At 39.9% G+C, this 24,184-nt stretch overlaps 1 protein-coding gene across 1 annotated transcript in view; it reads left to right on the top strand.

Moving 5' to 3' along the window:
• Positions 1-24,184, top strand: part of LOC122815764 (deleted in malignant brain tumors 1 protein-like) — a 671,312-nt gene that overhangs the window by 513,669 nt on the left and 133,459 nt on the right. Inside the window, exon 10 of the mRNA XM_044088533.1 lies at positions 21,731-22,051. Coding sequence (XP_043944468.1) covers positions 21,731-22,051 — 321 coding nt within the window. The remainder of the gene's footprint in view (positions 1-21,730; positions 22,052-24,184) is intronic.

Raw genomic sequence — 24,184 nt, 5'->3', positions numbered from 1 at the left:
AGAGCAGCAATCATATCTGTCATTCCTAGTAACATTTAAAATGCCAGCAAGTGGTGGGACTACTCATGTAGCTTCCAACAGGGGAAGCCATGAGGTCATTTTATGAGTCCCCTCTCACTAACCATCTCCGGTACCTCTCCAAATCTGGGGTTATCAGAAGGCATTGTAGGGAGCTGCTATCATTAAAACTAGTAGCACAGGATTCTATGTGAAATATCATATGTTCCTCTTGCCAGTAGCCTTCCTATACACCTTTGGTGGAGGAGGAGATGAAGAAGAGAAAAAAAATTATCTCTAGGAGTGAGACGAACAAGGCATCTGTAGAAAGGTTTTGGCCTGTATACAGTGGGTGACAGTTTGTGGGGCCTCAACTCACTAATAGATATATCCTTGAGTAAAATTGGCATATCACCACAGGGTATAATGTGGTGAAAACTACAACAAATGACATGAGTGTTGACACCTAGACTGACCCAGAGTCACTGCTGAGGCTGAAAGTATTCATGCATGTAATATGAATACCATCTGAGATGTCAGAGTTGATAACATTTGGAACTGAGATGGCTCAGATTGGCATCTTGGTAACCAATGTAGGTTTTGGTATTGACATCAATGCAATGCCAGTTGAACCCAAACCACTCTGAACCAGAAGTAAAAATGTGGGGTCTAGTACAGAAAGCCGCAGTATACTTAGATTTTGCAGGTGATGGTTGGCCTTGTGACCCTTAATAAAAATGTAGAAAGTGAACAAGCATCAGAAAACATCTATTGCACTCAGAAGAAGGCCTCCATAAATGTGCGATAGTTGAAATCAACCATTATAGAATATGGTGTCAGAGACTTAAGAGTCCAGTATTATGACAACCTATTTGTCAGGTGCTGGGTCATCTAAAACAGAAAAAAATCTGGAGAACAAGGCTGCATCATAATGGCAGATACTGATTTTTTTTTCAGGAAATTTAATGGGAACCATTTTAACAATAGGGCCCATAATTTTAGATGCCACCTCAGGCAATCAAGAAGAGGTACAAGGACATTTAGGAATCTTAGCCATCTTTTTAAAAGACATAGCAACTGAGTGTCTGGTGGTCTTTGAGAATGAGAGTTCAGGTCATCTTAATGTAAGGCAAGAATTATTGGGTTACTCAGCATCTCTTAGTTTAGAGTATACAGAAGGATTTACTACACATGTGACACCTGATAGCATTTGGAAAAGGAAATCCAATGAGACTGCACACTTGGAAAGAAGATGGCTCTACCCCAGTGAAATTATGTTCTCTTGTGCCTGTCTTGTGGATGGACATTCACTCCACAACACATCTATGAAACACATGCCCATGACTAAACAATGACTGCCACCGAAGTATAAAAACTAGCAGCCCAAAAAAAAAGACAACCTCATCTGCTAGAAAGCAGAGAAACAAGCACCAAGACTTTAGAAAAATGTATAAAACTGCTTTGAAAAGAGACTCAGCAGTAGAAAACTCTCCAGAAAACTGTCAGTATAACATTTGTAACAACATTTTTAGCAAAATAAAAAGAATGTAAATAAAAATATACACAATAAAATCAAAATACCTCCCACATATACACACACAAAGCAAAAAACATTTTTTTCAAAAACAAACAGTAAGCACTATCTACAAGTGGTACAGATGACAAGGAGGGTTTAGGCCCATGTTCTGAAAAAAGTTAAAGTGTGCACCTTGTGGTAGCTTTTTCAAAGTCATGGAGGGCCCTACCACAGTATTTTTCTGTGAATACGTGCCAACACCTTGGTGAGTTGGGTCTTCAGCCAGTGAGGCAGTCCAGGGGAGAGGCATATGCAAATTAGCATTCTGCTTTCCCCTGAACTGTCTGTGGTAAGAAATGTATGCAGGTGAGTGATTCAAAGATTCAATTGGCTGTGTAAAATACCTTAACCACTAAGTGTAAGGAAGTGTTAGGGGTGTATGTGTCAGTGTATGCATGAGGGTATGCAAGGGGCTGCATGAGTGAGTGTTTGTCAGTGTATGCTTGAGGGTATGCGAGGGGCTGCATGAGTGAGTGTTTGTGTGAGTGTGAGTTTAGCCTGGGAGGTAGCAGCAGGGAAGTTTATGAGGGTATAAATTAGGCAGTGTGTGTGTGTGTGTGTGTGTGTGTGTGTGTGTGTGTGTGTGTGTGTGTGTGTGTGTGTGTGTGTGTGTGTGTGTGTGTGAATGCATGAGCATGTCTGTGTGTGTGACTTGGTGAAGACAGGACTCTTTTTATGTGTGAGCGTGTGTGTATATGTATGTGTGTGTGTGTGTGAGGGTGAGATGGAGTGGCTGGTATACTTCTGCATACCCCAATTTTTAAATCCTGTACTAAGCATCCACAGCTTCCCTGTGCTGGTCCTGTGGTTTGGGCTGCTTGACTCACCTCCTGTAATCCATCCTGGGTGCTACCTCCCTGCCTTAAAGCAAAAAGAATATCTCCAGCTAACTCCTGAAGACGCCCTGAATTTGCCAGCTAGCCTGGTACATAGATAACTACTACTGAGAAGAAGACCCCTCAAAGATTGTCTTAATTAATATGTCCTGGGTGCTCCCTCCCTGCCTTAAAGCAAAAAGAATACCAACAGCTAACTCCTGAAGACACCTTGAATTTGCCAGCTAGCCTGGTACATAGAAAGCTACTACTGAGAAGACCCCCCCAACAAGACTGTGCTAATGTATGTTGCTTAAAACAAATTACTTGTAGACTTGTTGTACTACCTATTGAGTTAGTCTGCCCTTCTGTGTGTGCGTTCAAGCAGCCTACCGCAGACCATTTGCCCTCTCCCCCTCCAGTTTTTCTTAACCGAGAATATATTTAAACATAAAGATAGGTTTGACTATCCCTGCTGCTTGCTATCTCCGTCTACCACTAGGGGGCAGCATGTACCAATGTAAAACCTAGTTTTACATTATAATCCCAATGAGTTTTATTTTTTTTACCAAAAGCTGGTTGAGATTTAATATTCTAAGACTGTAAATATCTAGTCCCTTCTTGCTAAACCACCCTCAGTAAAAGTCAGTCTGCATTACTTTTCCTGGAAATATTAATACAACCCTTCTTCTGCAGCTATTATGCTCCTCTTTATAGGTTCATAGGTTCATAGGTTCATACTAGGCTATCTGCCCTAGGGCATTTATAAGCCTAGCCAGAGTATGTTTGGCTTTCGCCACCCATTTTAAATTAATTTTGCTATGCCCTTTTTCGAGGTTAGTATACTGTGCCTCTATCTAACAGTGACACAGAAGTGATACCCGGGGTAAACCTATGATCTCCCATCCACTCATCAAGATTCCTCTTGAAGAGAGTCAATGAGGGACTCTGCCTAACCTGGACTGGGATTTTATTCCATAGTGAAGGGAGCCTCTGGGTTATGAATCTGTCCCTCCAGCATGTCCTATTTATTTCAGTGCTGAGGTTCAAGTCTCTCGAGCGTGTAGCTCGATGGGATTTGGATTTTTGAGGTGCAGCATGTCCCTTAATTCCGGGTTGGACATGGCCTTATCGTCAGGCACAGGTCACCTCTGAGCAGGCGGTATGCCACTGAGTAGAGCTGGAGTTTCTTTAACCGGGTAGCATATGGCATCTGTTTGAGCCCTTTGATCCTCTTGGTGAGGTACTTTTGGGGTCTTTCCAGTTGCTGCAGGTGTTTGGTAAGGTACATCCCAAAGGGGCATTGTACTCGATTATGGGCCTGATGAGGGATGAGTAAAGAGGCACGATGACCTCTCCTAATCTAGATGTGAATCCCTTCATGATTAGGTGGGCTATATAAAATGTTTTTCTAACCACTTTGGCCACGTGGTTGTCAAATGAGAGATTGCTATCAACTTGGGTCCCCAGGTCCCTAATGACTTCTTCTGTACTTAATGGATTACCACCTATGTGGTAATTTGTGGGCACTTTGTTTTTGCCAAAGGGGATGACTATACACTTTTTGGCATTTAGCTTGAGGCCATGGCTCTGGCACCAGTTGTCTGTTTCTATGAGGCCCTTTTGGAGGATGCTTGTGTCAGCTGGAGAGTCGATTATGGCGCCCAGTTTGCAGTCATCTGCGAACTTGGTCAGCCACAGTCCTTCCGTGTTGGCCTGTACCTCCGAAAAATATATACCAAACAAGAGAGGTCCCAGGACTGAGCCTTGTAGGACGCCACTTGTAACTGGTTTGGAGTCTGACATGGCTTTAGCAATTCTAACCATGTGGGTTCTGTCCTTGAGCCAGTTTGCAACCCATCTAGTGACATAGGGGTTTATATTTAAGCTGGTGAGCTTATCTATAATGCCTGAGTGGGGTATTGTATCGAAGGCTTTTGCGAGGTCCAGATAGGCTGTGTGGACCACCTTCCCTTCGTCAATGGCCTTGGTGACTGTTTCAAAGAAGTCAACCAGGTTTAAGAGGCAGGATCTGCCCTTAACAAAGCCAAACTGGGTAGGATCCAGTGTCTTTAGGTCCCCAATATCTTTATTTATGAGGTCCATGATGATCCTTTCCATAGCTTTGCAGACCAAGCTAGTCAGGCTTATGGGGCGATAGTTTCCAGGGTCCGTTGAGGCACCACCTTTGTGGAGAGGGACCACTTTTTCTGCTGTACTCACTTCTTTTGCTCTTTCCTGCTCCGTTCACCCTACGGGCTCACTCCACTTCCCTCCCCGGCCCCCATTTCCCACCCGCCCCAGCATGCCTAGCTTTATTCCTCTCTTACTCCACCTTCCCAACCTAATTAACCAATAGCAGCTCCTCCCTCATTACTCCTCCTACTGCTAGCCCTCCTACTTAAACTCTTCAGTGTGTATACCTCCCAAATAATTATAGTCCCCTCCTCTTTTCTTAAATGTCTAGAAAACCTTTATCACTGTCTAAACCCTCTCTTTTTCTTAGCCTTCTCTCTTCTCCAAACCTACACATATCACTCTCCCTTTGCTCTGATATGCTCTTCTTAAGTCGCCACACCTTCCAGGCCCCCTGCTTCCTTTTTCTGTTCCCAATTCCCTTATACTATGCTAGCTCATATTCCTCCAATGCTTGTCCAATATTACCTACAAAAATAACTACCATAAAAACTCACCTTCACCCACAATCTTACTCTCATTTCCACTCTATCTCCTCTTCACTCATTCAGCCCAACCCCCTGCACCTATTCCACCCTAAAATCTTCTCCACTACAGTTAAGATACTATCACCTACTCTAATCTTAGATCTACCTAAACTCATACCTAGCAAACCAAAATGGCTAAAGGATATTTCCATTAACAACCCAGTCCAATCTGGTGATATCCATCCTTACCCTGGTCCTACTCCCTTTAGTAGCAACACCTATCCCTTATCTTCCTCCCTCTACAACACCCTAAAGATTTTTACAATCAATGCACAGTGTCTTAACAACAAAGTTCACAAATTTCAAGCTTGGTAAGCCATAACCAACCTGACATCTTAGCCATTTTCGAAACTTAGTTCAAACACTTTATCTCCAACTCTGAGATCCTGCTCCCAGGATTTCATACTTTCTGAAATGACTTGACTAAATAAAAAAGGTGGTGGCACTGCCTTAGTCTAACCTTCTTACCTTAATTCCCCTCCAAATTCCAATTCCTCAGTTCCAGAACACTGAACTGACTGCTGGACTACTAAAACTAAATAAACATAAAAATATCTGCTTCATTGCCCTATACATCTCACCTGGTAACAATATCTCTACGCTCGAAGATATTCTCCTATGGGCTTCTACTAAAATTAACTTCGAAACTTACATCCTAGGAGATGTAAATATTGACTGGAATAAAGTCAATAGCCCCTCTATTAACCTCTATAGCTTCAGACAAATAATCCCATCCATCATCCAACCTAACAAAATAAATCCCCCCAGATTCACTATAGATTAGATCCTAGTCTCCAGTCCAAATAAAATAACCAGCTCTGGCAGAATTCTTGATACCATTAGCGACCACTTTCCAGCCTTCATTCATCGCTCAACTAGCTCTTCCCCACATCAGCATCAATATATTCTCACTCGCAACCTCAGTAACTTCAACCCCACTACTTTCCCAAACATTTTCAAACAAATGAACTGGCAAATTCTAAACATCCTTCCTCTTTACAATGATATAGACTACTTTAACTCTGTCTTCCTTGACATTCTAAACTCCCTAGTACCTCTAAGAAACAAACAGATAAAAACTAATACAGTTCCTTGGCTATCCAAAGAGACACAACAGATTATGCACCAAAGGGACAAACTATGGAAGCTTTACCAAAAGAATAAACTGCCCAATACCTTGCTCTAATATAAACAGCTCAGTAACCTTACAAAACAGCTAATCACCAAGGACAAACAATCCTACTATATCAAGCTCCAGTCCAATAACAATAAAAACTCCAAGCAATTCTGAAAATCAATAAACTCACTCCTCAATCCAGGCTCCAAGAACAATCTCTGTCCTGGCCCAAGTAAATCTGACCTTGAACTAGGCTATGAATTTAACTCATTTTTCATAGAAACTATTTCTGACCTCACCAAGACTTTTCCCAACAATAACCCACCTGCCCTTCACTCTCCCCCTTCTAACTCACCTAATGACCCTCCCCTTCTGTACGAGCTCAAACCCATCTCCACTAACTTTATAAAAAAACTTCTGTCCAAACTTAAACCTTGCTCTAATGCTCATGACAATGTGCTGCTAATGGTATTGCTCTCGCAATCAGCATGATTATTAACAGATCCATAAATGAATCATACATCCCCAAACTCTGGTGCTTAGCTTATATTCTTCCTCTTCATAAAGGAGGCAAAAATACCAGCATACCAAACTTCCACCCTATTGATCTGCTCTCACCAGTCTCCAAAATCTTAGAAAAGTACATCCACCTCCAACTCATGCCTTTCCTGATCCAAAACAATCTTCTCACATCTACCTAGCATGGCTTCTGCCCAGGCCATAGCACTATAACTGCTCTACACTCTTTCCTAGAAATTGTCAATCAAGCCTGAGATTCAGGACACTTAGTTTCTACGGTTTTGCTCAATCTGTCTAAATCATTCGATACTGTTTCCCACAAGCACCTTCTCCGTCATCTCTCAACCCTCCATCTCTCACCAGACAACTTATCCTAGTTTTCCAGTTATCTGTCAGACAGATCATAGCCAGTCAAATGGAAGAACTCCATCTCTTCCTTCCTACCTACCCCAACTGGCGTACCACAGGGATCCATCCCTGGACCTATGCTTTTTAACATCTTCATCAATAACTTTCACACTGCTATTCCTGATGCCAAAATCATTCAATACGCTGATGATTCAACCCTAGTCTGCTCTGCCTCAAACCTTTCTGAATTGCTGACAAAAACCCAAACTGCTTTGTCAACAACTGAAAACAGGATGCACCAAAACCACCTCTCTCTCAATGCAAATAAATCAAAAATTCTACTATTCCCTCCCACAAAGACCCACTCCTATGATAAAAAAGATTTCAAAGTCCTTAGTCAAACCAATTCACCTATAGAGGTGGTTCCTTCCACTAAACTACTTGGCATTACTGTTGATGAACACCTCAAGTTTGATATCCATATTCAACAAAATATTATAAAACCCACCATAAGCTAGGTATGCTGTACAGGAACAATCACTTTCTCTCCAATTCTACTAGGCAAACTCTGGCCACAACTTATCTTCTTCCTTCCTTATTATACGGGGCCCCTCTCCTAACCAACCTGTCCTCCTCTATCACCTCCAAACTAGAAAACTGCTACAATAAAATCTCTAAATTTGCCACTAAATCCAAAAATTCTACCCATCATTGCCTTACCCTACAGTCCCTGAATTGGCTTGAACTCCCAAACTACCTAGACTACCTCCAATTCACCCCTGCACACAGACTTGTATTTTACCCAACAAAATGTCCTGCTCTAACATCCTTCCCCCCTACACACCCAACAGAACTCTCAGATCTGAACCTCAGAACTTAATTGCTATCCACAAATCTAATCGTCCTGTTGGCCAACTTCTCCTCTCTTACTCACTAGGCAAAAAATGGAATTCCCTTCCTTCCACTCTAAGAAACATTCCAAACTCAGAAAACATCAAAGCCCAGCTTTTCAAACACCAGTCCACTAAATGGAAATGTACCTGCCTTCACACTACCTAATCCATGTTAAGTATATACCCCCAGGGGGTTCTCGCTCTGGTTCCTAAGCTCTGTATAACTCTCATAGTTATTTTCCTATGAGTCTATCTAAGCTCTCTACAACCCTTATAGCTACTCTCTCTCTAAGCTCTCGACAACTCCTATAGCTACTCTCACACAACAACTTTGTAAATATTGTGAATAGCATCCTACTTTAAATGTGTGCATGTAAAGTATATCCACATTTACTTAAATGTTTGTATGTAAACTGTTTCCACAACTAATACATAAGAGTGCTTGCTCAAATGAAACTGTATAACCCTTAACTTCACTCACAATGAATTTTGTTAACTATGCATGATATTGAATGTGCTTATTTGTAACTGTTTTATACAATGTATCTTTATACTTTAGTATCATTTGTATCTGAATTGTATAATACATCTTGGAGCCTTTCACCCCAGGCCTCCACTGAAAATGGGTCATTTCGGCCCAGTGGACTTCCCCGGTAATCAAACTGGAAATAAAATAAATAAATAATACAGTATTGAGTTGGTGGGAAACAATAGACAAAGATGCTAACTCAATATATGGATCTGAGGGAACAATTGACATCAGGATTAACTGTTAAAATGTGGGTTGGGAGACCACCAGACAACAGGGCTAACTCATAATACATGTTTCTGGGGGACTAATATTCACCATGTAGACATATTCTTTTGTGCCTTAATGGCACTTATAGATAATGAGGATCAGGTGGAAAAACATCAGACACCAGGGATACTATGGATACTGTGCCATAAATGCATTTCATTAAATAAAAATAATTAAAATTATGTACAGGGAGCCACTAGCCTATAGGGATACTATTACATACTGTGTCTTAAAAGCACTAAAATTGAATCAAACTTTGCACCCTTTCTCCAGTATATCTTAGAACTAACCCGCTGCACTAAATGAGAACTTTTTACTTATACATTTAGAATTATGAGCAATATGCAATGCCTGAAACAGTTTGTGAAATATGGGTTGGAGGGACTGGGAACACTGGCCATACCTCTCACCATCAAAGTACAAGACAGGACAATAGAAGGGAGATTTTGAAAATATGCTTCATACAACCTTAGAAAATTGATAGAATAACAAAGTTTGCACTGCCCTAGATTTATTGAAGGCTATGAAGTGTGAAACTCTAATATCTGTCATTGCTGGCTGACTGAAATCATTTGTGAATTATGAGGGAAGGAAAAAGAAGACACTGGAAATGTTCATACTACAGTGGGGTAAGTATGGAGTATGCTGTGTGTGTGTGTGTGTGTGTGTGTGTGTGTGTGTGTGTGTGTGTGTGTGTGTGTGTGTATTGGAGGGGGAAGCTGTGCTACCACAATGAGGCTGCCACCTCTGTTAACCACCACAGGAAGTGCTGATCTGCGCTCAAGGTAATTAACAGCAATTTAGAGACATGCAAATTAGCTGATAATGTGGGCTTTTCTCATTGTGGCTAATGTGTCTTTGAATTAAAAAAAAAACACTGCAATATGGAAACAGAGCCTTTTTACGCAGCCCTTAACACAAGTTGTGGGGTTCTTTGTGAATCTCCAGAATATCTAACAGAAAATTTGTGAAAATAAATTAATATATTGACAAAATATTAAAATAATAAACGACTAGTCACTATCCTTAAAATAAAAATGTTCAGTAATTGAGTCTGTGGCCAGTTAAGATGATCATATGAACTCTTTGCATGACAAAAACAAGATCTGAAAAGGTAGGTTAGGGCAGTGCAGCAGCGTTATACATAATGCATGCATTATGGGATAGCGGAGGTACTTAGAAGTCTGAAGAATGCAGACTGCTGAGCAGTCCTGCTGCATGCAGTCTTAGTCCTGTTAGTTATTGGGATGAACTAATTTTTATCCAGTTCCCTGTCACTGAAGTCCAAAACCCATTATTTATTTCTTACTTTTAATCCCCATACAATTGTTCCTGAAACATGTAACTTGTTGGCCATGTTTCACACCGAGTATCTGACTTCTAGAAGGGTATATAAAAAGCCAGGATTTGTTATTTTATCAGTAAGACTGTAACTGGAATTTAATGAAGTTTTAACCATTTGATTGTTTCTGTTTAAAAAGTCAGTTAGTATTGCTGTATATTTATGATGTGTCCTGTACATGGTACAGTCAATCACAGAATACTTACAGTCAAAAATAATATTGGATTATATTTTACCTGTAAGCAGTGCTTTATATTTAGGAAATCTTCCAGATGAAAATTTCTCCAAAGCCAACTTCACGCTTCTTAAGACAGAAGTGGCAAACTTCACGACACCCATGCAGACAGACAATAGAGGTACGACTGCTGAATCCTACACTGATGCACTATATAAGCACTTACACAAGTGCATGGATCGTGGTGTCCCTAACCGAACCTAAGATGCTATCTTCCAAAAAAAGGAAGCCAATGTGGTAGTCCCCTGCCATAAACAAATTCTACAACACAAGAAAGAAACTGTTGCAAAAAAGAGAAAAATCCCATGATTGGAGGAACTCCCTGGACAGCCGCAATAAGAAGCTGAGATCCCTCATAAAATCCTCCAAAGCTAGTTACGAAAGCAAAATCACCACTGATTCTAAAGGCAATTACAAAGCATCCTATAGCATGTCAGGAATCTCAATGGCAACACTCAGATCTGCTCTGAGTTACAGCACAATGGCACTAAATATACAGAACCAACTGATATTGCCAACATCCTGGCAGATAGGTTCAGTGCTAACTTTAGCCCCCTCTCACCCACTAAAGGCCCCATCTCTATACCGGAAGAATGCAAAGTTCCTGTAACCATGGCTGCACAGGTAAAAACTACACTATCCAAAGCCAAGAACACAGCATCCATGGGACCTAACAACATCCAGGCTGCATGCTACATGAACTACAGAATGAAGTGGCACCCCACCTAAGCACCATGTTCAGTCATAGCCTCAGCTCAGGCTTTGTGCCCACTGAATGGTGCACAGCGACGGTTATCCCACTCCACAAAGGAGGAGCCACCACAGACCCCGGGAACTACCACCCCATTAGCCTAATGAGCCTGGTCTGCAAGGCCATGGAACGTATGATCATGGAACTTATAAACAAAGACATTGTTAATCTCCAAACTCTGGACCCCACCCACTTCAGGTTTGTAAAAGGCAGATCATGTCTCCTAAACCTGATAGACTTCTTTGAAGCAATCACCAAAGCCGTAGACGAGGGTAAGGTGGTTCACACAGTCTATCTAGATCTCACCAAGGCTTTTGACACCATCCCCCACTCTGGAGTTATAGATAAACTCACTAAACTAGGTATAAATCCCTACGTCACAAGATGGGTTGCCAACTGGCTCATTGACAGAACCCACACTGTGAACTTACACACTGGTTTCGTAACAAGCTTTGGAGGTTTTTATCAGGGATCACAGTTTCTTACTGAGGCTGACCAGTGAGCTCCTCCACTCATGGGATTTTACTCTATTTTGCAACAGTTTCTTCCTTCTGTTGTACAGTTTGTTTATGGCAGGGGACCACCAGATTGGCTTCCTTATTTTGGAGGATAGCGTCATGGTTCAATTTGGGATAGCACGATCCATGCACTCATGTAAGTGCTTATAAAGTGCAATTGTGTAGGATTCAGTAATCATAACTGTATTGTCCATCTGCATGGATGTCATGAAGTTCACCACTTCTGTCTTAAGAAGCATGAAATTGGCTTTGGAGAACTTTTTTTACCATGGTTTGCTTAATGGGGGGGGGGGGGCAGGATGTGGATATCTAGGGTAATTAGCTTATGGTTGGATCGGACCAATGAGGTGTTGACTTTAGGTGTGGAACACCGGTTACTCATGTTGGTAATGACTAGATCTAGGATATTGCTGTCCCTGGTGAGGGTGTGGATAAGTTGATCCAGGGCATTGGAGTTTATGAATTCCAGAAAACATAGTTTTCCCAGTAAATGGTGGGATAGTTGAAATCGCCCATTATTAGGGTGTTTGGTTGAACCCTAATATTTTCCAGTACATCAAGAAAAGAGGAGTGGGACATGGTGGGTGATCTGTAGCAAGCTAGAATTTGGATTGCAGTTTTGCCTAGAGTTAGTTGCACTTGGATAACCTTGGCTGCATTATGCTGAGCAACTAGCTTGGAGGTGTGGATATCCTTAATGAATATGGAAAAACCTCCACCTTTGGTGTTCCAGTCCAGGTTACATGGCCGAAAAGTGTGATATGAGTTATAGCCTGGTAGTGCAGGGGTACTCTCTGGAGCCTTGAACCAGGTCTCAGTCACTGCACAGATATTGATGTTCTCCATTTTAAGGAGTGCCTCGAGTGACTGCATTTTGAGATTTAGACTTCTAGCATTGAGTAGCATCACCCTCAGTTTTTGCTTGCCTGTTCCTGTTATGCTGGTGAATTTGTCATTTGAACCTTGCCTAAAAAAGGCACTATAGGGGCGGCAAGAACCTTAGCCAATATCCAGAATCCCAGGGGTGACAGGTGCAGGCCATCTCTGGCAAAGCATCGTAGTCTGTCGACCATGTCATCGCAGGCAGACAGATACTGGATCCCTTTAGAATGACACCAGAAGCTTAGCCAATTGTTGAAGTCAATCATTTTGTCCTTGTACTGCAGCATCATTCTGGGTGATGGCAGAATGCTACTCAGGGCTAGGGTCATACCTGGCTGGGCTACAAGATCGGAGAGCTCTTCCATTTCTTTTTTCATGTAGTCCAGGGAGGTACATCTCAGGTCGTTCGCACCAACATGGACAATGACAGAGTCATATTTGTACTTGTTGTGGAGTGACCTGAGTGCGTGGGTTATGTGGCAGATCCTGGCACCTGACAGGCAGCTGACAGTAACCTTCTCCTTGTTTAGCCAGGTGAGTGGGACATTAGTGTGCCTGACTATAGAGTCACCTATGACTAGTGTGTTGGGTACGTTGTTTTGCCTTATTGGCTGTGGTTGAGTGGCACACTGTCTGCAGGCTATGTGTCATTTGGGTTAAGTTGGGGGATGGAGGTTGCTTGCGTTTCTGCTTTGGAGGTCTCTGTTGCTTAGACAGATTATTATCGAGAGCTTCTGCAGATGTTTTTGTGTTATTATGTGTGGATTTTGGTGGTGTGGATTTAGTGAGGCTATGTGATGAGTGTGGTGTGGTGCAAGTGTTTACCTTCTCCTCTTGACTGTCAAGTTCAGTCTTGATTGGAGAGAGCTTTACCTCCAGTTTGGCTAGATAAGTGCATCTCTCACAGGCTGTAGTGCTGGGTGGTAGGAGGAGAGGGTTGTCCGTGTACATGAGGCATTTTCTACATTGCCCCAAGATGCCCAGATTCATCAGATAGATAGAAGAGAACACTGGGAGCTGACCCTTGGACATGCCTGAATAAAAACTATTTTCCTCTAGATAAGTGAGGAAAGTGAGTACAAGAGCTGTTTTTCTCTAAGCAAGTGAGGAAAGTAAGTACCAAAACTGTTTTCCTCTAGGTAATGAGGAAGGTTGAGTGCTGTAGTAATTAGTAGGTTATGTACTGCTTACAAGTTCTGAACAAGTGCTGATCACGAATAAGCAAATTCAAGTGCTAAAATTAAGAATCTGTATCTGGACTAAACTAGTTACAGGAAAGGGAGGAAACAAGTGCAAATGCAGGCTTTTAAAACAGAAGGTTGAGAGAGATGGAAAAACTTCCCAAACGGCCAATAACTACAGTTTCTGGGCCAGAACCACTCCTTATGTGATAGATAGGTTACCTAGTGCTTACCACTCCCACTGATAAGCTAGAAGGCTTCCCTCTAACACAGAAAGCTTGGGGGGCTCAGAAGCTTACATACAGTCCTGGATACAGCAAATCTGAATCTTGACTACATTAGTTACAGGAAAGGTTTTTATATATATATATATATATATATATATATATATATATATATATACAGAAAAGTAGCTAAAACAACAGTAAAAACAATTCAAATGCAGTGCAAGCTAGCACCCTTGAGTATGTAGCAATGTTAGACCAAACAGTTTAACAAATGCAATTAAATTAAAGATGACTAAAAACAAGTACAGAAGGAGTCTATTAGGTAGAATGAGGTAAAGAGATGGGACTGGGGGCAGTGTCCCAGATCAAATCTATAGTGGGGGCAGGCAACTGCAAAAGCCTCCAGATTTAAACAACAAGACAGGAATAGGGAGGGTGGGTATGGGAAAACCAACACCTTCAGCAGAGATCTGAAAAACTATACAGTGAAGCAAAAATAACAGTGCACAACTCTGAAGTCAGCCAGCAATGATATAAAATTAGTCAAACGACAATTACCAGTACACAACTCTGAAGTGCCAGAAAAATATACTCAGCTCTGTAATCTCCAGATAGTTTGCAGAGCACTCTGTCAGGACACAGGAAGGCTCCAGCAATGACATGCAGTAGTCAGGAAGTCCTTCTACGTGGCACACCTCATCATAAAAGGGTTCTCATCCAGGAAAAAAGAGGTCATTGTTCCCCTCTATTTGTCACTCATTAGACCCATTTTAGAGTACAACGCCCCTTTTGGAATGTACCTCACAAGACATGTGCAGCACCTGGAAAGGCCACAGAAGTACCTCACAAAGAGGATTACTGGCCTCAAACAAATGCCCTACACTGACTGCCTCAAAAAACTCCAGCTTTACTCCATAGCATATCTCCTACTCCGAGGTGATCTCTGCCTAACATATAAAGCTATGTCAAACCCAGAGCTGTTGGACATGCTACACCTAAAGAAATCCCAATCCCTCCAAGCTACACACTCTAGGGACCTAAACCTTGTCACCACAATAAACAGGACATGCCAGAGGGATAGAGTCCTGTCCCAGAGACTTCCTATACTCTGGAACAAGCTATCCATCTATGTCAAGCAAAGTTCTTCATTAGCACTCTTCAAGAAAAATCTCAATGAGTGGATGGGAAATAGGAAATACACCCTGGGGATCACTTCTGTGTCTTTGCTCGACAGTGGCACAGGAAAATAACTTTCTTGGGTGGCGTAAGCTATGGAACCTTGCTGGCTAGCCTTACATAGGTCCTTGGCCCGATAGCCTAGTACCTACCTATGAACCTATGAACCTTTAAATGGTTAATTTTATATACTTCTTCTTCTAATCTTTGATCTTCAAGTAAAAATACATATTAAACACTTTTCTAAATTACTTGCAGTCTTATTTTACCACTGTAGTTCATACACCAATCACTTGTGTCCCCCAATTCCTACACCTTTCCAAACAACTTTATTGCTAACATATAAGCACCCATTTCGATTCCTCTCCTCCCTACTTCCATCAAACATTTATCATCATTCCCAACAAGCATTCTCCCTCACATACTGTTTTGCACTATATCCACTCCTACTCAGATCCCTCCCCAATTGTACCTCTAGGTCTTTCTTGAAAAAAGCACTCTCTTCCTTTCATCTTATGTATTGCAATCAGAGTAATATTTTTCTCTCATCTCTTCATCTATAGTATCTCACAGGCCTCCACGTATCTCTCTCTATTGCTTATAGCCCTTGATGCTCAATCGTTCTTAAGTCTATACACAATTAAATCAGTATGTTTTTCTTACTATCCTTCTTTACCATACATATTTCAAATTGTAACATACTCTGCACTGCATAAATTCATTGCCTTTGTCATATGTGAAAATTTAATAAAGATGATTGGAGAAAACAAAAATATTTCCCCACACCTGCAGCCTTAAACATCCACACATTTTAAAATCACCTATGAGCATTCTGACTAAACACAATCTATTGTTCTGCATTCAGCTTCTTCTTTTCCCATATAATCTCTCCCTAATTTCTATGTTAACTGCCTCCTCATTTCTATCCTTCAAATCTTTCTGTCCCTTACATTTCAAAATCTTGTTTTCCTATAATTCCTTACACTAGTACCTTTTCTCCTACTCACACACATAACATCCTACCATTATCCATTACCCTCATAGTCTCAACAAAACTCTTATAGTGTGCCCCCCAATCAAAATACTTCTGAACCTCATCTCCCAATCATGTCCTATCTATGAAGGATTTTCATCTTATTCTCTCAAAAGGCAATTTATGGATGTGCCTTTAGAAGTTTGATGTTGATGGTGTTCCTTTAAAAAGTTATTATATGCACAACTGTGATGTTTTTAAATGCACATTTAAATTTCTACAAAATAAATGCTAAAAAAACTTATTTTCATGCATTTATTCTGCACTGCTGCGTTTGTAAAATTTGAATGCTGACACTATGCACATCTTCTGACACCACACATTTGATCATAAATGGTCTCAAATCATTACTAGATCTAGTGATAGTCATGTCATATACAGTATGTTTATTTGTGACAACCTATGCTAAATCCTATTGTAAACAGCTTTGGTAAGGATCACTATTTCATTACTGTAAGTATTACCTCTTTGATAAAATGTTGTCTTACTAAATTATTATTTTTAAGAGGTATTACACATTTTCCTCATCAACACAAAATACCACAATGCCTTTATATTTTATAATACATTTAAAAATTAGTTCAATGATTGCAAAAAAATACTTGAAGAATTCTGTATCAATTCATCACTGCTCCTTAACTTCTACTCCCATTGAATTTTTAGATGCTTCTGTTCACCTGTTAACCCTGAGGTCTTTTCTTTCAGAAAACATAACATTTATAACTAAAGTTCAGTTGCATTTATAAATCTTTGTATCATTTTATCGCCACCCATGAAAATATGTATGTATATCACAACACTATTTTGTCTTGTACACTTCTTCGTATGTGTCTGTTGCTTTGTTGTTTTGCTTTTCTTAATACTGTTACGGCTGTGTCATGTTGGATAAATGCAAGTACTTTTTCTGCATAAACGTGTTAAAAAATAAATAAAAAAGCAACTTAAAACATTTCATGCTTAAGTAACAATTTGCTTTGAAAACAAACTGATGCTATGTTTGTCAACTTCAAATTGATGACACAAACCAGTCAAAGTTTCAGCTCAATGAAACATACAAAACAAATATGTTTTTTTTTTTTCCTGGGGGCTAGTCCCACTACACCCTGAAATGGAGGACTTTGCCATCACACTCCCTTAATTAAATATATTAATTCCATGAGAAAAGCACACATTTTATCTGGGCCAGTATGCAAATACAAATTGTACTAGTAGTAATTTGCTATAGGAAATGTGATTAGGGAAATCAACAACGGAAACTGATTTTCATTAGTTTAAACTGTTTCCTCTTTACACTGAACCAAGTGAAGGGAAGATGTGTTGCATGAGACAGCACCTTTTAAGAAACTATGTAAACAGAAAGATGTAAGAAAAATGTAAGCAAAGACAACAAAAACAGACTATTGGCTATTTATAACGATGAATATAAATCTGCCCACAAAGTGAACTTCAGTCTGTGAAATGATGTCTCAAACAATATAGATTGATGAATGCAAGCAAGTCAGAAGGAAGTACATTGACATCCAGAATTAAAGAATAGGTGATTTGTACATCAGCACTCTGACTGGAGAATGAACGGTCTGTAGCGGGGTATTAATGTACAGGAAATGCCCACTGAAAAACTAGCTGCTGTGAAACTCGGATTGTTAAAAAATCAAACAGCTGCTATGTTTTACAGTTGCTAAAAAATGAGTGAAACTACATTGCTTTGCCTTTTAGCAATCATAAAATTAAAATGTTAAAGTAAAAAAAGAATAAAAGCCTTGTGTGCTGGCTGTGTGTGTGTGTGTGTGTGTGTGTGTGTGTGTGTGTGTGTGTGTGTGTGTGTGTGTGTGTGTGTGTGTGTGTGTGTGTGTGTGTGTGTGTGTGTGTGTGTGTGTGTGTGTGTGTGTGTGTGTGTGTGTGTGTGTGTGTGTGTGTGTGTGTGTGTGTGTGTGTGTGTGTGTGTGTGTGTGTGTGTGTGTGTGTGTGTGTGTGTGTGTGTGTGTGTGTGTGTGTGTGTGTGTGTGTGTGTGTGTGTGTGTATGCGTGAATGTGAATGAGAAAGAGTGCTGACTGCAAGAGGCAGTCCAGTATCATGGTTGTTTGAATAATAAGAGCTATGTAGTCCTGTGATATTCCCATATAAATCCTGTACACAATGATAATCAATTCAAAAAAGAGACTAGTAAATTATATTTCAGATGGCAACTCTACTTTCACTAATTCTTCAGTCAAATACTGTGGTATGAGTTATAGAAGATTTACTGTCTTGTTTTACAGAAGCCATTTGCCTGTGTGATGTGATAACTGACATTTCTGACTGACTTTAATCTACAGTGATTTACTGCAAAAATCAATGAATGTAGAACTGCTGTGTAGCGAAATCAGGTACACAGTAAAGGAGGATGAGGTAGAATGCGTTCATTTAAAGATATGGGTGTTAAGTGCACTGTGTGTGTGTATCTATGTATATGTCTGTATGGGTATGTATGTATGTCTGTTTTTCTATGTTTATGTATATGTTTATGTCTGTATGTATGTATGGGTATGTATGTATGTCTGTTTTTCTATGTTTATGTATATGTTTATGTCTGTGATTCTGTCTATGCTTCTGAATGTGTGAATGTACGTGTGTGTGTGTGTGTGTGTGTGTGTGTGTGTGTGTGTGTGTGTGTGTGTGTGTGTGTACATACATATATATATATATATATATATATATATTGCATATGTAAATAACTTATATTTTTGATATAAAATACTTCCTCCAGCAACAATTACATCAGATATGAAACATTAGCTGGAGGAACTATTTTACATCAAAAATATAAGGATAAATATATACAAATAATAAAAAAATGGAAAATAGTTTAGCAGATAGTCCATTATCTAAGTGCAATAATATCCTGTGAGGTATGTTATTCTGGAAATAATACGCTTCCAGGGGATGTAGAAAAGCATATGCTATTTTCACAATGGCAAACGCATTGTTGGGCATTATTGCTTACGTATAATGTTCTGAGATCAACTCAGCTGGTCTGATTACTCAGAATGTAGTCTGCTGATTGACTAAATAGCAGGCTGGACCTTTTTCTACCTTTTTGATTGCCTGTCAGATAACCATCAGCACCCATAGGTCTTGAGTCCATTTATTCCCTGTACTGTAAGAACATTCTGTGCTAACGAAAGACAGCCAACCAGTGGGAGCAGTCATTCAGGTAGGCATAGAAAAGATTTGCTCCCCGCACTGCATCTTTCCATTCACTTCTTCTAATGAAAACATTTCCTCATCCTCATTCTGAGATTCTGGCTCCATTACCCTGCTTCACCTGTGGCTGTCCATAATTAAAATATGGAAACAATTGCCAGAGAGAGGATGCCTTCTTATTAACTCTTCAAGTCCCGCATGACGTAGAGATAAAAGTGTATTTTTATTCTCTAATTCCCCACAATAGGCATCAGGCATGGGCACTTGCAGCACAAACAGGGTTTACAAAGCTTTCCCTCCGTAAGTTTCATCCCATTCACATACTAATAAAAAAATACCACAAAGCAGCTTGCTAGCACCAGGCTCATATCTGGGTCGTCTTTTGCCGTCTAATACTGGAAAGATCAATGCTTGCTGTTGGCAGATGTAACAGAAATAGGTTGCCTTCTCTTTACAAGGATGAACGAGCCAGTGTTAGTATCACAAGCCTATCCTCTTCTAGTAGATTCTTCAGCTTCCAAGCACGCTAATTAATCTTGTAGCATCTGGGTACATACAGTTTGTCTGTGCCACAGAGACACCTAATTAACAGCCTAATTTCCTAATCTGACCAAATGCAATAGGGCACCATGGAAATGTCAACACAGCCGGTGTAATATAGTGTTCTTTCTGGCACGCTTTAAACAAATGAGATTGCTATAAGAAGTACAGTAGCCCTGTAATCCAATCAGTCAACCATAATCTCTTGGACAACATTCACTGCTATCTCTCTGGAACCTTATGCCCCATGCTGTCAAAACAGATCATGCGTCTTGCTTTGAACTGATATCCAGTCATCGCTGTTTGCCACTGTGATAACATCATATGATGACAAATGGAACAGTTAACGTGTATTAAAAAGTGCTTCTCTTTTATGCATTATAAAATTAAGCATTGCAGTAGAATGCACTGCTGTTTCTGCATTTTCACAGGACTTTAGCTGTCTTCTGGCAACGGTCTGTACTGTGCTGCTGTTACAATGTCTCCTAAGACACACGTTGTATTTTGTGAAAAACAAGATACTGACAATGTTTAAATCGACAAAGAGAATCAAGAAAGACAACCAGAGAAGATTAACACTCCTCTTTTCTACTCTTAGCCAGCATAAATACACTAGCATACACTGAAAATCTTGGGTCCCTATCAGAAGCTTCAGTTTTTAGAAAAGCGAAATTCATATGGACAAGACCATATGAACAATTTTCTGAAAACTCGAACTTTGGAAAAAAACAGAAATCTGCCTTTTTTCTATGTTTTTGTGGGGGGGGAAACACCTCTGCACCCCCCACACCCTCTGCATATTATATATACCAACTCTGAGATCACACTACAGTGGGGAAAAGGATAAATTCCCTGATCTGTACTGTACCACGATCTCCATTCAAAAGCTTCAAGTTTTCAGAAAATCATCATATGGTCTCGTCTATATGAATTTCAAGTTTCTAGGAAGAAATATACATAAGAAGAAGAAGAAGATGATGGGATGTCACACTGCAGATAGCAAGCCACCTTAAATTCAATAAATCCTCTTAAGCTACCAAGATGAATACCAACATACAAGCAAACATTTTGACATAAACAGAAACAATATAAATACAAATAAACTACAGAGTAAGGAGAGACTGTGCTCAGCCAGATACCACCATTTTCAAACTTCCACAGCTGTGCATTTTCCAAACTATGGGGTGGGTGATAATTTATAATGAATGTATTCCTGCTCAACTATGTTTTCCAAAAGCACATCAGAAAAATGTAGTGCAACCTTTCAGTATGAAATGATGGGCAATTAACATACACACACACACATTCACACGCGCACTCACACTCACACACACACACACACACACACACACACACACACACACACACACACACACACACACAAACACACACACACGCATGTGCACACATATGCACAGACACACATACACGCATGCACGTGCACACACATAAACACACACACACATAGAGACTCTAGACAGTAAATTAATCTCCTTTCAGATGACAAGCTGCAAACAAGTGTGAAGTGATTTAACAGGCATTGCTAAATTCAATAGATTTGTAAGTGGTTTCACTAGAAAAATAATGCAATTAAGTAAGTAATCTTTGATTTTGCAGTCGATGTGTTATATTTGAAATGCAAGCCTAAAGATTTACAATAGCTTATACATCACTTACTGACACGCAGAGTTTATAATAATTCTAGTTTCATAAAAATTGCTCTGATAGACCTTTACCATAGTTCTGTATTATGCTATTTTATTAATTTATTACTGTATTACAGAAGGTAAGTATATTATTCAAAAACTCTGAATGCAATGAAATATTTTCATGCACTTTAAAATTATTCCATTTTTTTCTTTTTTTTTTAACAGATAACAGTTATTTACCAGTACGTCTCGTGAATGGACCCAATAAATGTTCTGGTCGAGTTGAGGTTTATTACAACTCACAGTGGGGTACTGTGTGTGATGACCTTTGGGATATAAATGATGCCAGAGTTGTCTGCAAACAGATTGGCTGTGGCAAGGCTCTGTCTGCTCAAAGTTTTGCATATTTTGGCATGGGCTCAGGTCCTATTACTCTGGATAATGTTCAATGCAGAGGGAATGAATCTAATATCTTGGAGTGTTCAGCCAATCCACTGCTTCAACATGACTGTTCTCACATTGAGGATGCTGGTGTCACTTGTGAAGGTATGATACCAACCTTTCTCTTAATGTTATATTAATATAATCAGTTAATGATAATAAATGAAATAGCTTTTGTACAGAATACCATATTGTATGGGCATGAGTGTCCATTGCCCTGTAGAAAACTTAGTATGTTGAGTGGTGTGTTGGACACATTATAATTTACATGTGTTTGAAGATCTTCTATTTCAATAAATCAGAATACCTAATTGAATCAGTACTACAAACCATAGAACACTATGACACACATCAAAATGTATCTGCTATGGTGCTTTACTGATAAGAAAATATAGTTAACAGAGCACTGACTATGCTTCAAAATAAAGAAAAAGTTAACCTTGTAATGCACATCCCTGATATCAGATAAGTTCATGACAAGTTTAGTTATGCACCTTTCATAACTGCTATATTCTAGTCTCAAACAAGATCCCACAGGGCATCTACTACAGAACAGCAGCATGAAATGGTAACGGCTTTCAAAAGCATTAAAAATAATCACAATGTCACACAAAAATGGTAAATTGTAGTGCCTAATAGATTTTAAAGGTGCTAGCCCACTAGAGGTACATTTCCACTGTCTGTGTAGCAGTGTTATATGTTTTCGGAGTTTTAAAGCTGCAAAACACTTCACTCTCCTGCAGTTTTTCTTCTGTAATTGTCATTATGTCAGAACAATGGAATATCCATGGACTACAAAGAATTATTATCAGATCTCTATGATCAAATGGTTTGGTCTCTCTGATTATTAATAAGTAGTTAAGTGTTCTTGACACAGATGTCAAGATTCATCTATCAAACTTCACTTGTGCTTAAGATAAATAATTTGATATTCACATCTTGAATGCTTAAAAGTTGGTTATGACCAGTCACTTGATCATAATCTTCTAAATAATTTGTAAGAATGCAGTTATAGTTTATTTTTATTGTATTATAATACAATACAATATTAAAATACAAAACTAAAGCAAGTTGTTTGAGAATAGAAGTCTTTTAGTAGTAATACATAACAGGAAAGCGATTTATTGTCATTGATCAGTAGAGTCATCTTTAAAGTCTGTTGTATTTTATTTATTTTGAATTTGTTAATCGAACTAAACCCACTGGACCTATTCCAATTTCAGCCCAGGATTGAACACAATTGATACATGACATTATATACAGACTGAATGACAAAATGCAATATATGCATCCATTCTATAAAGATTGAGTATTGGAGATGTCTTGCTGAAAGAGTCACAATGAAATGTAGAGTCCGTACAAATCATGCAGAGGGAAGTAGGGTAAGAAGACCATACCACTCAACTGTCTGTATTTTTTTTACTTATTTATTTAACATTTGTTTACCAGGAAAGTCTGACTTGGAACAAAACCAATTTTCAGCAGAGGCCCGGGGAGAAATGCTCCAGACACATGTCATTGCAACATGGGAGGAAACCAGAGTACCTGGAGAAAACCCACACAAATACTGGGAGGACATGCAGACTTTACACAGAAGGCACTCCAGCCGAAAATCAAACCAGAGAACCTCTTGCTGTGAGGTGACAACACTACCATTGCACCACTGTGCCATCCCAGATTTTTGCCCAATATTTAAGCCTAATATTTTTAGCCCTTTCCTCATAAAATTAGTGGTTTTCTGACCAATCAGTGGGGATCTGAGTTTCAGACTTCGCATTCTTCAGACAAAAGAAGACAAAAGAAGAAACCCCTCCCTCACCCCCAAAAGAAGAAATACTTATCCCAGCTGAATGTAACCTCCCTGTCATCTCAGATGTCCAGGTGAGAACCGCCCTCAGCAAAGCTAAAAACACAGCATCAATGGGACCTGACGGTATCCCGGGTTGCCTGCTACGTGAACTCCAAGAGGAGCTAAACCCGCACATAAAGATGCTATTTAACCCTAGCCTTACTACAGGATATGTACCTGAACACTGGCGCACAGCAACAGTGGTCCCACTCCACAAAGGAGGCACCTCTACAGACCCTGGTAACTACCGCCCCATAAGCTTAATCAGCCTGGTCTGCAAAGCTATGGAAAGAATCATTATGGAACTCATAAACAGGACATTGGGGACCTGCAGACACTTGATCCCACCCAGTTCGGCTTTGTAAAGTGCAGATCCTGCCTTTTGAACC

This window comes from Protopterus annectens, chromosome 1.part1 (assembly GCF_019279795.1).
Source record: "Protopterus annectens isolate FY-2018-M chromosome 1.part1, PAN1.0, whole genome shotgun sequence".
In the NCBI taxonomy this organism is placed as follows: domain Eukaryota; kingdom Metazoa; phylum Chordata; order Ceratodontiformes; family Protopteridae; genus Protopterus; species Protopterus annectens.
This window is presented reverse-complemented; position numbering and strand designations above follow the sequence as displayed.